Source organism: Gastrolobium bilobum, unplaced genomic scaffold (genome assembly GCF_033153095.1).
Source record: "Gastrolobium bilobum isolate Gb01-03AN ecotype WA unplaced genomic scaffold, APGP_CSIRO_Gbil_v1 utg5255, whole genome shotgun sequence".
Lineage (NCBI taxonomy): Eukaryota > Viridiplantae > Streptophyta > Magnoliopsida > Fabales > Fabaceae > Gastrolobium > Gastrolobium bilobum.
This window is the reverse complement of record NW_026898528.1, coordinates 882,448-900,386: the sequence shown is the minus strand read 5'-3', so window position 1 is coordinate 900,386 and position 17,939 is coordinate 882,448. Positions and strand designations below refer to the sequence as shown.

At 33.5% G+C, this 17,939-nt stretch overlaps 1 protein-coding gene across 1 annotated transcript; it reads left to right on the top strand.

Moving 5' to 3' along the window:
• Positions 1–8,011: 8,011 nt before the first annotated feature.
• On the top strand, positions 8,012–16,810 carry LOC133317143 (uncharacterized). Its single transcript, XM_061518972.1, has 10 exons — positions 8,012–8,593; positions 9,265–9,363; positions 9,738–9,833; positions 10,543–10,802; positions 10,990–11,121; positions 11,351–11,473; positions 15,549–15,677; positions 15,893–16,110; positions 16,237–16,390; positions 16,496–16,810. The coding sequence occupies exons 1-10, from the start codon at positions 8,407–8,409 to the stop codon at positions 16,712–16,714; spliced, it is 1,617 nt and encodes a 538-aa protein (XP_061374956.1). The 5' UTR covers positions 8,012–8,406; the 3' UTR covers positions 16,715–16,810.
• The last annotated feature ends 1,129 nt before the right edge of the window (positions 16,811–17,939 follow it).

Sequence of the window (17,939 nt, the reverse complement as noted above, 5' to 3'; positions counted from 1 at the left end):
AAGCCAAAGAGAAAAATGGTGTTATTGAACCTGGATTCGGGTTTTAGTATATTAATCAAGGAATTTATTATTCTTAAATTACATAAAATAAAATTTATTTTTAACACACACAAATTTAAAATAAATTTTATTTTATTTTATTTTTTCTCTATCTCTAAGAGTGAATCTCACCTGCACAAATATATCTCCTGCCCATTAATCAATGCCTTGTACAATTTTATGAGCACTATTCTCCAAAGTGTGTCTCTATTCTCCTGTGGAGGGTAACATCTTCGTTGACTCCTGTATGCTTTTTCTTTTCTATTATTTACTGTTCTTCTCCCCTCCTTTTGCAGCTTACGCTTTTGATCCGTCGATGTTCCTATCCATTATTAGGGCACTAGCGAGCATGTTCTAAGGTGGCTTATGCACCGTAGACTCGGGCTATGTTGTATAGGAATTGAGTAAAATAAGTCCATATATTATGTACCCAAAAAAAAATAAAAAATTCATATTAAAGTCTTTTTTTTTTTTTTTTTTAATCTTCTCTCTATATACTTTTACAACATACACAGCAGTGTAAATAATATTTTAAAAAGTAACGATATTAAAATGAATATATTATATATTTTAAGCTTTAGTTTTATGTCATTATTACTTTTTTTTTTTTCTTACAGAGAAAAAAATAAATGAAGTGAAGTCAACTATATGATTGTTTAATTTTTGGTGTTGGGTCTAGACTCTAGTGCTGGTGTTAAGTAAACATTATCCTCACCTAGTCACCTGTAAATTAAATAAACAATTAGATAGATGTGTAGATTCAAACGTAGGCAAAGGGATAAGGGGTTGGCTTTGGAAAGGGACAGGTATGAGTATGAAGTATCCGTGAGAAGAAGACGGGTGATGTCAAGTTACAATTTTCACAATTCACGAGTAGTGAATTGTCAACTACAAGCGAGCTTTTCTATTTATCACCAGTGATCACTGTTGAGGGTGGTCCTTTAACCTCTCTGTATGCAAGCTCGTGGCGTTTCTTAGAGACTGTGGCTTCTTTACGTGACAAAGACACATCTATGTACGTACAAAGAGGATTTCGTGCATAATGATTCTGATGATACATATACTGTAATATGAACCATTTTGCTACATTACAAGAGTAGGTTGTGACTTTTGTGATAAGAATTTTTAAAGAAAGAACACAAGTGCATATTGTTGATTCCTCCTTTATTTTATGTTAAATTAAGATGTGTTTAAGCAAACTGGTTAACAATGTCTAGTTGCATGGCACAGGTTGAATATAGGTACAGATCCCATCAACCTGCTTCCCAATCCCAAGTTTCGTTTGGATATCCAAGATGAAAATAAATAATGCATAAGCTTAAAATATTATAAAGATAGAATAGTGTATAAAACTGCTGAACTAATACTATACAAGTTACATATGATGTATAAGGACAGCATGGTAGCTCAGTTGGAGTTGAGCTTCCAATGATTTGTTTGGGTCAGGAGTTTAAACCTGACGTGTCTTTGTTTTTGAAGGAGGATTAGTCTCATCCTTCCTCCGGTAGCGAAGCTAAATGCACCAGCTGTTTCAATGAGAGATAGCCTTCGGGCCGTACTCTGAGAACAAGTGATCGAAGGAGGTTGAATGGGGATACCTTCCAGGTTATACAAAAAAAAAGGGTGTTTGGTAGATGGTTTATTTTCAGATTTTTGGGAAAGTGGGAGTGATAGTTCAATTTATCCATGTTTGGTAGAAGATTTCTGAAAATTTATCGGGAATATGATTTTTTCAGAGTTTTGTTTTGTGTGTAAAATATAAATCAAAATACCACCTAGAGAGTGGTATTCTCACTTTCCCGAAAAAATAAAAAATTAGATACGAAAATCCTGACAAAAATCTTGATAATATTTTGCCTATCAAACAATTTTTTGGTAACATTATCGAAAAATTCACTTTTCTATCATATTCTAAAAAATTGTAATTCTCGGGTAAAAAATTTTTCTCCACTAACCACTTCACGAGAGACTTATTATGGCATCAATTTAGAGAAATAAATAACTATTGTCTTGCATCATGATTGTAGAGAAATGTGATTAATGTTTCTCATATTTATCTCCTACAGACATAAAAATATGTAGAGAAAAAAAAATATGAATTAATCCCATAAATATATATAAGAATAAAATTATATTTTATAACATGATAAACAATTATCACTATGTAAATTAGTTAGTTATATATATATACACACACTTTATAGGATGGATGATTAACAGGAAAAAAGGTTACAAGAGTTTCAACTTTGATGACTTGATTCAAATCTACTCATCATTACTGTCCAGGATATATTAAAAATGCTTTTTTTGAATATTTATTAAATAATATTTTTTTTTTATGTTGTTAGAATTTGATTCACGCTTACCATTTTAACTTCCACTGCTTGTTATTCTTATATAGAATCCGATAACGTTATTTATGGGCTTTTTTATCACTATAACCTTTTATTAATAACTAATTATCAAATTGACCTTCATTATAAACTATTTCGAAAATTTAACCTCTTTATAAAACATAACATAATCTGCCCCTGTTTGACCGTTGACCACCAAGCCTACCCGGGTACATTCCTCCTTACCCGCGTATATTTTGAAATTTTATGTCTACCCAGGTAGAGAGGGGTGTACCCGGGTATATTTCTTGAGATCTGAAAAAGTGTTTGAATTATTTACCCGGGTAGGAAGTGGTCTACCCGGGTAAATCTCGTCTGTATCTCTTTCCTAAAACTCCACTAAATTAAACTCCACTTCCTCACGTGTTCTCAAAATCAAGGTCCTTTCAATGGCAACAACATCTCATTCCAACCACAAGTATACCAATCGACTTGCTTCCGAGCAAAGACTTTATCTTCTTCAACACGCTCATAACCCAGTAAGTCCCTTATTTTATTAATCTCACGTTCCTCACAATATTGCTTCTTTTTCATTTTTCACTCATAATCCATTATTTTTTAGGTTGATTGGTATCCATGGGGTGAAGAAGCTTTCGCCGAAGCACGCAAGCGAGATGCACCTATCTTCTTATCAAGTAATTGAAAAATTTGTTTTGATTCCTTTTTGTTCTTCATTTTTTTTTTTTGGAGAATTTTGTTTTATGTAATTAACTGCTGCTTGCAGTGTGATATTAATGGCGACTCAATTCGAAGGTGGGTACAGCAATTTACTCGGGTACACCCCTCTCTACCCGGGTAAATAATTTAAGCAATTTTTCAGATCTCAAGAAATATACCCGGGTACATCCTTCTTTACCCGGGTAGGTATAAAATTTTAAAATATACCCGGGTAGGAGGGGTGTACCGGGTAGACTTGGTGGTAAACGGTCAAACATGGGCAGATTGATGTTATGTTTTTTAAGGAGGTTAAATTTTTGAAATAATTTAAAATGAAGGTCAATTTGGTAATTAATTATTAATAAAGGATTATAAAGATAAAAAAGCCTTATTTATGTATAAATAATATAAAATATTATTCGCATATTTTTTTTTTTAGGTTTAATTTGTTATCACTTATCACCATTTTTTTAGTTTATTTTTTTTCTTAAACATCAATATTACGATATATATATATATATATATATATATATATATATATATAAAGAAATATGACGTGTAAATTACTTTTTTTTTCATAAATTGTAAGTCACGCATCATGCCTTATTTGAAAAAATCACAAGATTTTTTTTTATGTGCGGTCATTTCAGCAATCAATATCTTGAATGGACTGCAAGAAATTCAAACAGCAATAATGTTTCTCAACTACAGCTTATGAATTATTATGGTAGACAAGAAAATTATCATCACAAAAAGTCAAGAGTTTTCCTTTTTTTCATTTATTTAAGGGATAAATTGCATTTCTACACACAATTTTGGGTGACGAGGGTTTTTTATTCCAAAATTTATAAGTTAAGACAAATAAATTTTATTTTAACTTTTATTTTTTTGTTATTAAGTTTGATTTTATACACTAGCTTTTCTTATAAGTTATTAGTTTACTTTTTAAAAAATTTAAATGCTTTTAAATATTTAAAAATGATTAGATCATAAAATTCAATCATAAATATGATAAATCACTTTTTTTTTTTTGGCAAACCGATAAATCACATTTTAATTTCATTATTAGTATCAACTAAATTATTAAGAATCTTGATAGTGCTAATCAGGAGCACATCCTGTTTTTATTTATTTATATATAAAAATAAATTTTTTAATTTAACTCTCTCTCTCACGAAATTTTCTGGCAATGAGACTAGCTAAGCCTAAAATGTTTTTTTTTTAATCTTTTATGGCCTCTAGGTTTTGTTTCAATTTTTTTTTGTCAAATTGATTTTCATAAGTTGTTTGATTTCTTAAGTAAGTCTTCATAATCTGGCAAAGTCTATATAAACTTGACGTTTTTAACTAAGCAATTTTTGTAAATAAAAGGTAAAGTTTTTGAGATAAAAAAAATCTTTTAAGTGAATCCAAAGAACTATACTTAAATATAATATAATATATACTATTATTTTTATTTATTCAGTGGTGCCTCCACGAAGGAGCTTAGATGAACGGTTGCTTACCTCAATCTCATATAACCTTTGTCTTGGATCACAATCAAATTTAAGAGAAATAAAATGTGACATAAGTTTGCCTCTCTTAAAACTCAATTTTTTAATTTATTATTATTTTTATTTTTATTTTGAGATATTTCAATCAATTCATTGCTTCGCGACTAGTCTGATTTGGGATGAGTCTCGAATTAATGTTTTAAATCTCTCTCAAAAATGATACTGGAACAGATCGAACATATACTTTTACCTCCACATGCTCAGTTCTCTAATATCAACTAAGCTATCATCATTTGATTTCAATTTACTATTCTTTATATATTAAAAAAATTTGCAGAATTTTTTAAATCTGGTTACACATTGATACATATTTATTTTACCCTCCTAAAGTTATTGGAACTTTGACTCTTTTACTTCCTCTCATAAAAATTTGTTGGCTCTGCCAACCTACTAAAAATTTTAAACTCGTTGATTTGTTCAAACGTTTTGTCTCCTTAATTTGGGCAAAAGCACATTTCTAAGACCACTGCCTAAAATAATTATTCAGTTAAAATTGATTGGATAAATTTTTCCAAACTAATATAGTTGATTAGACCAGTCCAATATAGATTGGGCTAAATCATACACGGTTGAATAAAGACTTTGGATTGTAAGCAGTACTTCGTGGGCTTGAGACATTCACTGTGTATGTGAAGGTTGAAGAATACTGTTGGCGCACTGGAAATGAATGAGAGGATACCTGCAAAGACACTCCAACGCTCAAGTCAGTATTAGTGCTAGGTTTATGTTATATTTAGTGGGAATCAGATGATCATACTTGAGTTTGTACCCTTCATATTTATAGCAAGCTTTATGCCTCCTTTGGTTGGCGGCATGCCTTCTTATTGGTTATTATGGGCTGCAGACTTTTTTGTCTTAGCTGGTGTTTTTCTGACTATAAGTCTATATATTTGTTTGTCTTCCTATAGTGGTAGCAAGCTGAAGCTGTCTCACGAGTGTTGGTCTTCATGTGCGGTGTGACTCAGCTTGTTGCAGAGTCTTTCCTTAGCCTTTAAGTTACGTAAGGCGACATAATCTGCGCAATGCATGTCTGCGTGATGCCTTCTTGGACCCTTTATGGGCCTTGAACCTTATGGGCCTATGTAATTATCCAGATCAGTAGTCAAATACGTAAACCTTACAGGACTAGTCCCGTCTTTGATCCTGACGGAACTGATGCCACATCAGTATCATGTAGGCAGTTCTGTCACCGTAAAATTTTGAAAGACCATAACTTCTGACTCAGGTATCCAAATTAGGTATTTTTTTATTTCACATAACTTTTTGGGATCTACGAAATGTCACATCTTTTGACATATTTTATCCCCACCAAACATAGTTTGAATTTACAGTAATGGTGTCATAATCACAACAACGTTTAATCCATAAGCTCTCGAGTTCTTTCCGAAATAACACCATAAGCTGCAGCACATGCCATCAATTGACACATTTTATCTATGTAAAACATATTCAACTTGTCATAAAATAGGTATTTGTATCCCAAAATTTTCTATTCATGACAGTGGTTTAGTCTCCATCAACGCACATAGACAACAACAGATAATAACGTTTCTTCTTATGGAAAGCCCAAAGTACTGATCTTGTTGCTGAAAAAATCATTGGTTTAGAGGCTAACCTTGGGAAAACTAGGACAAGAAATCGATGGCACGTGCTCCAGCTCATAGTGTTGATTCGGAAAGAACTCAGGATTTTTTGATTTTAAACAATTTCGTGATTATGGAATCATTGTTGCAAATTCGAACTATGTTTGTGGGAGATAAAATATGCTAAATGAGGTATCATTGTGTATATCTTGAAAAGTTATGTGAAATAAAAAAATCTGATTTGGATACACGAGTTAAAAGTTATGACCTTTCTAAGTTTTACGGTGATGAAACTGTCTACGTTACGCTAACATGACATCAGTCCCATCAAGATCAGTAACGGGACTAGTCCCGTAAAGTTTCGCGACGTGTTTGGCTGTATTAGTTTGAAAAAACTTATCCAATCAACTTTAACTAAACAATTCTTTTACCCAACAATCTTAGAAGAGTGCTTTAATCTCTTAATTTGTTTAAAGACATATTGCAGAAGTAAGATTTTAAATAACCTTTAAAGTGGGAATAATTAAGTCAAAATTTGGCCTAACTCATTTTCACTCTTGATGAATTCTTAACATCATTAGGTGATAGACTCAGTTGCAGAACTTTAGAAGTTTAAGAACCTAATTACAGATTTTAAATTAACAAGGACTTATTAAAAATATGATGGAATTACAAAACATCCACAATAAATTTATTTTATACACACATATATTTATATGTGAAGTTCATATTTTTTTTCTCTTCTTATCACATGGACATATATGGGTTTCACACACTTATATATATATATATATATATATATATATATATATATGGAGAAACTATTCTTATGTCACATGACATAAATTTTTTCTCCTACACACCTTTCGATAACTGTGCCACATTTTTCTTTTCTTTTTCTCAGTGGTGGAACCCACTAATTTGTCACTATGACATGAGATAACTATCTCCTTTAACATAAGATTAATAAAACTCATATATATATATATATATATATATATATATATATATATATATATATGAGGTATAATTTATCTACTATAATATAAAAAACACTAAATTACAAGTTAATACACCAAAATCAGTCAAAAGTTTAGATAAATAAAGGTGTGTTACCTATTGAAACATGCTTTTGAGTTAGACTCCATATAACAATAAATAAATAAGAGAGTGAAAATTAAAGAGGGTGCCATATAATAACAATATAATAACAGCCTCCATCACATTCAATTTCAAATAAAGCTTCACCACCTGTTGCTCACACAATATAGTATCTCCGATCAGCATGATCCCGAGCGACGCGGCTCTAGCTGAACCACCACCACCTAGGTGCGCTCTATCTAGCTTCTATTCTCACAAATCATGGTTCACTGCACTACATTCGCACTCGCTTCAACTTCAAGAAATGGGAATCCTCCAAGTTGCTAACTTTTTTCAAAACAAAACCGTGCTTTTCTCTCTCTCTCTCTCTTCCACTTTCTGTTTCCTTTCAATTCAATTTAGTTGAGTTGAGGAGTTGAGGTTCCCGTTACTCGTTTACTTTGACCCCCCGCTTTTTTTGTAAAGGTCACACGCATTCTCTCTCATCCCACTACTTCATCAGACATCACATGCATTACCAATTTACAAAAGCAGAGATTTTTTTTTTAAAAAAGAAAAAAAAAAGCACTATAACTATAACTAAAATGGAAGAACTATTGCTTTCGCGTACATATGTAGAAAAAGAAGATTTGAGAACTCTGACGGTGACTATTCGTCAGTGCACCACATTCAAAAAAATTCCCTTTTCTGAACACTGCAAAACAAAGCAAAACGACATTATTTGAAAATTAAAAATTCATTCTTTGTCTCCAACTCCAGAACCCCTTTACTCAAGATTCCGTTTTTTTTTTTTTCCCATTCCCTCAGAACCTCTTTAACTCGTTGAAATTTTCAATTTTGGAATTGTTTCATAAATTAACGTGATTTGGGTTCAGTTCTTCCCAGAACCAATAGTTTCCTCTGTAATTGCATTCATTCATTGTTTTTATTGCCCATTAAATATCAGAAACCCATTTCGTGAATGAGGATTCAAAGTTATATATATGCTTTGTGGATTTTTAATTTCTGAGTAATGGACATATACTTTTGTTTTAAAAGTGCTGCATAGTAAAAATTTTGTCCACCATTTTAGTGGCTGTTATGGGTGATGATGGTAGAGTTGAAGTTGTGAGTGTTAAAGGGTGCTCAAGGCTGTTTTCGTCTTCTTTTTCTTCATTCAGAGGTTTGCAACCATTGGAGCCAATGCCTCCTGTTCCGTCCTCTGTGCAAGTGCGATCAAATGCTCCTTTTGCTGGCCTTGTTATATGTGTTACTGGTTTATCTAAAGGTTTGGATTCATGTATTTGGTATTTCATCTTTGGTTGATTGGATTTCGTTTCATTTTTCTTGGGAAGGCGCTTTGTACTCTCTTTCTTTTTTACCCCCACCTTCTGTTGGCATATTGTTTAGTAATCAATTACTTCAAGCCATTGGCTGAATTCTACAAAAATGTATTCATAGCATTTTCTTTTTGAAAGAGTGAATCTTATTCTTTCCATTCCTCTCCATTTCTGATGATTTGTGACATAGAGCGAGGTGAGGGGGTGAAGTGTATAGGTGATTGTGCTTCTTTGCAATGTAAAATGTCAAATGACTAAGTTATTTGGACTTTTTAATGCAGACTGCTGCTATCTGCCTCTTCTGATTTATCTTTGGCGTTTTTTCTTGTTGGGGTTAAGAAATGAGAAGGGTCTGCTTTGAATTATCTATTTAGATTATAGTGATCAGTACATATTTGCTGTGAAGAAATCTAACTTCCTTTGCTCTCTTCTCTTTTTCTTTGTCTTCTTTGCATAAAAAAATGTTCATTTTAGAGGTTGAAAAGGTGTAGTTTTAGTTATCTTTCAAACTGATAGTAGATATTTACTGTGTTTCTCTCTCTCTGTCTCCCTTTTTCTCTCTATGACAAGTTAAAAAGGTATTCACTATGTTATGCTCTCTGGATTGTTGTTTTGGCAGAAGCAAGGAATCAAGTCATGGACGCTACAGAGAGATTAGGTGGCCAGTATAGCCCCAATTTGCATCCGCAATGCACCCATTTGGTGGTTCAAATATCCTTTCCTCTTCCTAAAATTATATGAACTTTCCTACATAATGATAGCAATAGCATGATGCAGTAGTCGGAAAATGTGGTTCTCACATACTGTCATACACTCTGGGGAAAAATTGTGTAAAATCCACAGAGTCTTTTCTTCTAAAACTCTTGGTTGTGGGAGTGAACAAAGTTTCGTACCTTATCAATTCTTCTACTTCATTGAAATTTATTTGTGCTGTGTTCAGAAAGATCTTATTGTGTTATACTTAGAGTGGATCTCTCATATGATCATGATGGTTTCTTCCCATTCATTTCCCCTAGTATTGATATTCCTCTAGTACATTTTGTTACTTGGTTCAGCGCTGTCATGAAATCTTTAACATCTAGTACAGCTTTGGTGGCCGTAAGTTTGAGCATGCCGTGAAGCATGGGGTAAAAAATGGTATCTTTATTGTCACTCTGGGTTGGTTTGTGGATAGTGTCAGGAAAAATGGTAATTGAGTTCATTTGGTTTTTTATTTACATGTTTTGGATTATGGTTAGCTTTCTCGGTGATTGTAATTCAGCCCTTGTGCTATGATGTCATGCAATACAGGAACCTTTCACAGCTTTCATATATTGCCCCGTTTCACCTCTTTTTGAAGTTAGGCTGTTGTGCTGAATGTATCTTAAGCTTAAAGTATCAGTCTAATATTATTTAACAAACTACACATTGTTGTTGTGATTACAGTCAGTGGTGTAGTTTGTAGTGATTTACTGTTTAGATACTGCTGCTCATTTTGAGGAGGAGTGGTAAAGCTTAAATTGATACAATGACCTTTTTATTTCATATGATGTTTTAAATCAAACAATCCATCAGATTTGGCAATGCCAAATTGCCTATCTGCAAAAGCAATTTGTAGGTCAAGAATGGATTTTCTGAAGTAAATGCTTTGTTTTAGCAATAGCATCTTGTTGCACTTGATTGAAATATCATAAATAAGGTGCTTCCATGTTTAGTCTTTTAAGGTCATATGGATTTTCAGTTTTACCGGGTAATTTTATTTTTCATCTTTTTTATCTCTCTGTCTCTCTGAATTGATATCAATAATTAAATAGCAAAACTGAATGATTATAGCTAGAATGGTTTATGAATTTAAATGATACATATTGGTATCAGTAAATTTTTATGACCTGAATGCATTTTCTTTTATCTGCTGCAGTGAGGTTGAGTGAATCACATTATAGTGTGAAGAGTTATGGGGATAACAATATGCGCTTGGATGATTTTAAATTGCTTCCTGTGCATACAAATACTGAAAATTATTGTCTTCCTGCAAGAATCCTTGAAACCAAGCATGCTAATAGTGTTGAAGAATTTCAAAGATTCTCTGGGAGAGAGTCTAACAGAAATTTGGACTCAACTTTGTCTGGTTTCTCTGTCTATGTTGATCCAGGCATTTCATCTGAATTACGGAACAAGGTAAAATCATGTATTCTAACAATAAATATCCAGACATTTTTGTGATTATATTAGCTATATGTGAAGTCTTCCACGTGATATGGAATCTGTTATAGGATAGTCGGTATCAGTTTCCTGTTTCAGTTAAGCTAGTGTATTATTCAAGTGCTCTTAGCCAACGCATTAAGATGCTTTAAATATTTGATAGGTTATTGAGACTGCCTCAAGAGAAGGTGCTAGTTTGGTGGAACAATGGTTTGTTGGCTGCAATGTTAGTCATGTAGTAACTGAAGGGACGTCCATCCAAAGATATCTTGGATACACTAGTAACCTCATTACAGTAAGTGCTCCTACAAATTTTAATGTTTATCTGAACATTGAGAATGACCTTTTGGAGGCATGCAACTTTCTGAAGCTCAGACTGTTTGCTTGTCCCGCTATTTTGATTTTTTAACTGTACCATTACATCTTCAGGAAGACATTAATATTTTATTAATTATTACACTAGGGAAGCCTTTACAGTTATATTTATATTACAGTGAAGTTCTTTTATATATGATATGTCTCAGCCACTGTGGATTCTCAAAACAGCTAAGGAGAAATATGTGCAAAGGCTTGTTCACATGTCTGCTGATTTGGCAAGGCAAGTTGGCTTAATGCTTGAAGACATTCATAATGGCATTTCAGGGAAGGTAATTTCTCAAGATATTCCTTTATAATTTTGAAAATCATTTTTTCCTATTTTCCATTGCACTTTCACTAGAAAAGAAGATTTGTATATTATTGGATTATAACATATTTGTACAAGAGTTCTCTATTTAAAGAGATTAAAAACCCTAATGGGCTAAGGCCAAATACACTGATAGAGTATTCTAGAGTATTCTATTACAAAATAATAATAAAATAATTCTATTATTTACAATACTCCCCTTCAAGCTGAGGAATGGATATTTATCATTCCTAGCTTGGTAGTAAGTTCCTGAAATCTATCATTAGGAAGACCCTTGGTTAAGACATCAGCCAATTGACGACCAGAAGGAATGTATGGAGTAGTGATCAGTCCACTGTCTAATTTCTATTTAATGAAGTGGCGATCAATCTCAATATGTTTGGCTTTGCTTGTATCCCAATGAAAGCATGACTTTGGTAAATCTTCCAAACCAAGCACACGGGGATTGCTTCAAACCATACAACGCCTTCTTTAACCTGCAAACTTTATTATCTCCATTTGTAGAGTTAAATCCTGGTGGAATCTCCATGTAAACCTCCTCTTCTAATTCACCATTGAGAAAGGCATTTTTCACATCAAATTGGTTCAAATCCCAGCTAAAATGAGCAGCGAGGGACAATAGAACTCTTACAGTGTTCATTTTGGCCACTGGAGCAAATGTTTCTTCGTATCAATGCCATAGGTCTGTGTGTATCCCTTGGCTACCAATCGAGTTTTATACCTTTCAAGAGTCCCATCAGAATTATACTTCGGAGTATACACCCATCTGCACCATACTGTCCTTTTTCCATTTGGCCTGTCAACAACTTTCCATGTATTATTCTTCTCCAATGCATTCATCTCCTCATGCATGGCTTGAACCCAATTATCATCCTTTAATGCTTCATGTACTGATTTCGGGATTGAAATGGAGTCAAGTGCTGTAATAAAACTTCTATGCTGCATAGAAAGATTCTTAGAGGAATTAATATCAGGCTCAGAATTAATATCAGGCTCAGGAATAAAAGAAGTAGTGTGTTCAGTACTTACCAGCGGTTCGGGCGATTGCAGCTGCTGTTGGGGCAGTGTGGGTTGTTTCTTCCTTTGGTACAATAGTTTGGGTGTCCCAGCTTTGCGTACTTTCTGTCTATCAATAGGAGGCATGTCACATGAGGAATCAGATGAATTTTCAACCTCAGCAATTAAGTCTTCCTTCTCATTGTCATGTAGTGTAACTACTGGAGTAGAAGATGTAGGTAACTCAGATGAATTTTCAACCTCAGCAATTAAGTCTTCCTTCTCATTGTCATGTAGTGTAACTACTGGAGTAGAAGATGTAGGTAACAGAAAGGGAGACTCAGACTCGAAGAAGATGGATGAAGCTTCTACACTATTCTCCCTTGAAGCTGAGGGTGTAGAAAGTAAGACTCAGATTCATGGAAGCTAACATCCATAGAGACAAAGAATTTACGACTTGGAGGGTGGTAACATTTGTATCCTTTCTTGTTAGGAGCATAACCAAGGAAGACACACTTAAGGGCTCTAGGCTCTAATTTACTCCGATGTTGTTTATGGATATGGACGAAGGCAACACATCCATAGATACGAGACTGGAGACTTTGCATAATTGAAACAGAAGGAAAAAAAAGAGGTAATGAGATCAACAGGACTTACATGGCCAAGGACTCTAGAAGGCAAGCGGTTGATCAAATAGGCTGCAGTTAATAAGGCTTCTCCCCAGTAAGAGTTGGGTACAGATGTCTGAAATAATAATGCTCTGGTGACTTCAAGCAAATGTCGATTTTTCCTTTCAGCAACCCCATTCTGTTGAGGGGTATCCACGCATGTGAGCTCATGAATCATACCCTTATTTGAAACGAATTGTGACAGACGCTGGTTGACATACTCCGTACCATTGTCAGATCTTAATCTCTTAATACTTTTACCAAACTGTGTCTCAATCATTTGATAAAATCGAATAAACAATTCTGGTACTTCTGACTTATCTTTCATCAAGAATATCCATGTCACCCGAGTGCAATCATCAATAAAAGAAACAAACCACCTAGCACCTGAAATATTATGTACTTTAGAAGGGCCCTAAACATCTGAATGGATAAGAGTAAAAGGCTCAATGCTCTTTATTGAACTTGAAGGAAAGGCCACGCGGTGGTGTTTCACAAGCTCACAAACATCACAATGGAAGGAGTCAATTGCCTGATCCTTAAACAAAGAAGAAAACATTGACTTTAATAAGCCAAATGACGGGTGCCCCAGGCGTTTGTGATGAAGCCAAATCTGTGAGAATGAAGTAGACGGGTGATGACTCATTAATAATTGATTCCCGGTATCCCTTGTAGCATGCTCTGTAATGAGATAGTACAACCACCTTGCTCCTTAGCAACTCCAACCGTCTTTCCCGTGGTGATATCCTGAATAACACAATGGGTAGGAAAAAAAGTGACAGCACAATTCATGTCAGTTGTAAGCTTATAAGTGGAGATAAGATTGGTAGGGAGCTGAGGAACATAAAGAGCATTCTTTAAAAATAAGGAAGGTTGAATTTGAATGTTACCAGAACCCATAACTGATTTGTGGGATCCATCAGCTATAGCTATAGTACGGATACCACTATTAGGGTGATATGAAAGAAAAGAATCAGCTAGACAGGTCATATGATCAGTTGCACCAGAATCCATAATCCATGAATTTTTGAAATCAGTGCAAGATGTAAGAAGAGATGTAGGGTGTGTGATCTTACCAAACATAGTTGATCAGAAAAATAAAAAATATTTTTTTTAACAGTACGAGTGAACAGTACCGGTGAACAGTACCGATGAACAATGTCGTGAACAGTAGCGATGAACACTGCTGTGAACAGTTTTTTTTTTTTTTTTTGAGCTGTTCCAGTCGTCTGATGAAAAGGAAACCTCCGTAGAATGATAGATCTGAAAAAATGGAGTGAAACAGGGGTCCTCACGGTCCAAAAGGTCCCCAGAAATTTTTCCGATGGCGGCTTTGTGGCGGCGAGAGGCAAATAGGGTTTGGTTTTTTTAAAAGCGGTGATTTGCGGAAGCAGAGCCCTAAGAATCGAGAGCTCTGATACCAACTAGAAAAGAAGATTTGTATATTATTGGATTATAACATATTTGTACAAGAGTTCTCTATTTAAAGAGATTAAAAACCCTAATGGGCTAAGCCCAAATACATTGATAGAGTATTCTAGAGTATTCTATTACAAAATAATAATAAAATAATTCTATTATTTACAATACTTTCTGGCTTAGTAAAACATGTTCACTAATATTGAAAGAGTTGTTCGACTAATTCTCTAGTCATGTACATAGTTCAACCTCAGGTGTTACTCAGATGGTAAACAGGTGTCTACTGTCTAGGGTTGGTATGCATATGATTGTTTTCTTAAACAAATAGTACCACAATATAAGGAAACAGTACAATTAATATGTCATAGTTGTCAATAACTATTGTAAAAGACAATAGTTATCTCTTGGAAAATGCACAAGTCCATCTACCCATGTTAATTAATTATTTAATAATAGAATGGGGGAGGGAAGGCAGTGAGGATCGAACTCGTAACCACTTGATTACAAAGGCTCGTATACCATGTAAAGAATCAATTGAACCCAAAAGCTTAAACTGTTAGGTGAAGGTTATGATTTTATATTATATTTCTCTAACAACTATCAAATGTGATAGTTTGCACATTTTATCAAATATCTCTTACAAAAATATGTTTAGTAATTGTCAATAACTTTATCATATTTAATTTTTCTATTAAAGCAATATTTTAAAAACCCAACCAGAGATTGAGCCGGCAAGGCCTTTGAGTTATGATTTGATTGGTTCAACCGGTAAAATTTGTGGTTTAGCCATTGTTGAACCAGATAATATTAGGGCTGGAAACATAGCCACTTCACGGTTCGACTGATTGAACCGTCCGGTGCAATCCGGCTTTTAAAACATTTCTATAAGGTGTTAAAACCCTAGATTTGCCACCCTTTTCATGGAATTGTGATTGTATTTTTTTTATGTATCAGAAAGTAATAAAGCAAAAAGTCCATGACGATTGTCAGGGCAGTGAAAGTGAAGTTAGTTACAAAGAAAGGCAACAAATTGTGAATTATGCAAAAATTGGTGTTAGAAATCGCCGCGGTCGTCGAATGCAGGTCAGTCTTTCATTTACTTCTGTCTTTTCTGTGGAAGGACTTTAGGCAGCTGCAAACCTGATTCCTAAGTAACACGAATGGAAAAGACAACCTCATTTTGTTTTACTGTTTGGTATACTTGGTGTTCTCTGTCTGGGAGGTTCTGACTTTTATAACAAAGCTAAAGATTGGAGCTATGAATTGATTGTATGTTCGATTTGATCATGGTTTTGCAGACATGTCAGACACCAATTCGTCCTATAACGCCCAACAACCTTCTGGACTCTATCTGTTGGTCAATATCCGAGCCAACTTCAAATGCTTCAATTTACACAGACTCTTTCAGTGTTGAAGATCCTAGTGAAAATCATACTTCTGTATTTTTTGATGCAAAAGTGGATGGCAAGGATTCAGAAGCTTCATTTTCAAACTCCACTCGTACTCTAACAGAAAGGTTGTTGTTTTTACTCTCTGCCCTGAGGGTTATATCTTTTCCTTATGTAGCAGACGTGACAAAATTATTGGGATTCTTGTAATCTTTTTCAAGGTCATTTTTTTTTTTGTTTATGGCTTTTTGCAGTGAGAAATCTGAGTTGATATTTAAAAACCATTTTCTTACCATACTCTTTCCAATTGACCGGTTTGCTGAGATGGGTCCTTCTTCAAGAACGTTCTTAAGCCATAATGGTTTTACGTGTCTTCAGGTGTTGGATCATATCCATGCATTTTATGAGGTACAATATTTATTCTTTTCTGAATTTGCATGCCTTATTGGCTTTCTCTTTAAATTTTGGTTTCTATTGTTCATGTGGTGTGGTGATGTACTTTATTTATGATAGGAGAACATGTCAAGCCAGGAAATAGAAGCTGCAATTCACACTGATTCAAGACATGCTGATAGGCTTCGATCAGTGTACTCCAGTAAGGAAACAACAGAGCGTGGCTATGTGATGTTCAAAAGGATTGAATTCTTGGGTAGTCGTACAAGTTTTGAAATGTTGAAACGTGTAACTGGGGACAACAACTCCAACGTGTATGAGCTATTACTTAGGGCGTAAGTTACCATAGCTGGTAACTGGCAGCATCTAAATCCTACAAGGATTGTCTCTGTAACATGAAGATATTAATTTTGATGGAATTTGTATAGTTGGTTGTTGGGTACTGTTTTCATTAATATATTGCTTTGAAATTTTATTATTATTTGAGTTATATGAGATGGAGTCAAGAAAAGGTTATCTAATAAAAGATCCAAACTTGGACACCAACAACATACGTAGGTTTTTTTATATATAAATTTTGGTACATACCTAAGTCTTTAATATTTGGGTTACTGTCAATTGAGTTATAAGCTCCTTACTTATATGGGATGATTGTTTTGAATAATATTTTATATTTGGTTCCTAGCATATGGAATCTCAACTCATGTAAAGGCTTTGTGAGTCGATAATTAATGCAAAATAGAAATACGATTTCATGTACCAAAAAAAAAAAAAAAAGGAATACGATTTCATTGTTATTTTTAAAGCAGGTTAAATTATGTTTTTTTTTGTTAATTTCTCAGCATTTTTTTTAATGTAAACATACACATTTTTTTTTTAATATGTATGAGAGATACACACGTCGAATTGATCTAATATATATCCTTTTAAACTAATTTATTAAACGAACAGCTGTTGAATTATTTCTGTTAAAAGCATATTTATCATAATTAATAAGTTGAACAGATGAATTATTTTACTGTTACAGATATATTTATCATATTAAGTTAACTTTTTTCATATTCAACCCGATTTAGTCCGAGCCCGACCATGCTTGAATCGGATAATCAAATTGAATAAAAATGAAAAATTCAACTTCTAATTATATTGCTTAAGCTTCTTCTTACCTTTAAGTATTTTGAATTGATTTAAAAATTTCATGTTGTACTTTTATCTTAATTTAATAATTAAAAATAAAATATATCAAATTAAATTTAAATTATAAATTCTTTACAAATGTAGATAAAAATATTTCGTGTAACATAAAAATAGCATAGTATGTACTAAAAAGAAATAGCATACTAGATACAAGAAATAAATAAATTAGATTGCCGTAACCTTTTATAAGAAATGCAAAGACTGTTCATGAGTCAAAGTTGAATACAACACCGTATTTTCATTCAGTCATTTTTTTAGGCTCACCTCACTCGCTCATGCCAGCCTAATGAGAAGGTCAAAACGAAATCAATTGATATTTATATAAAAGGGTTTGCTTAAGTACTAAAACACAAACCCCTTATATTTT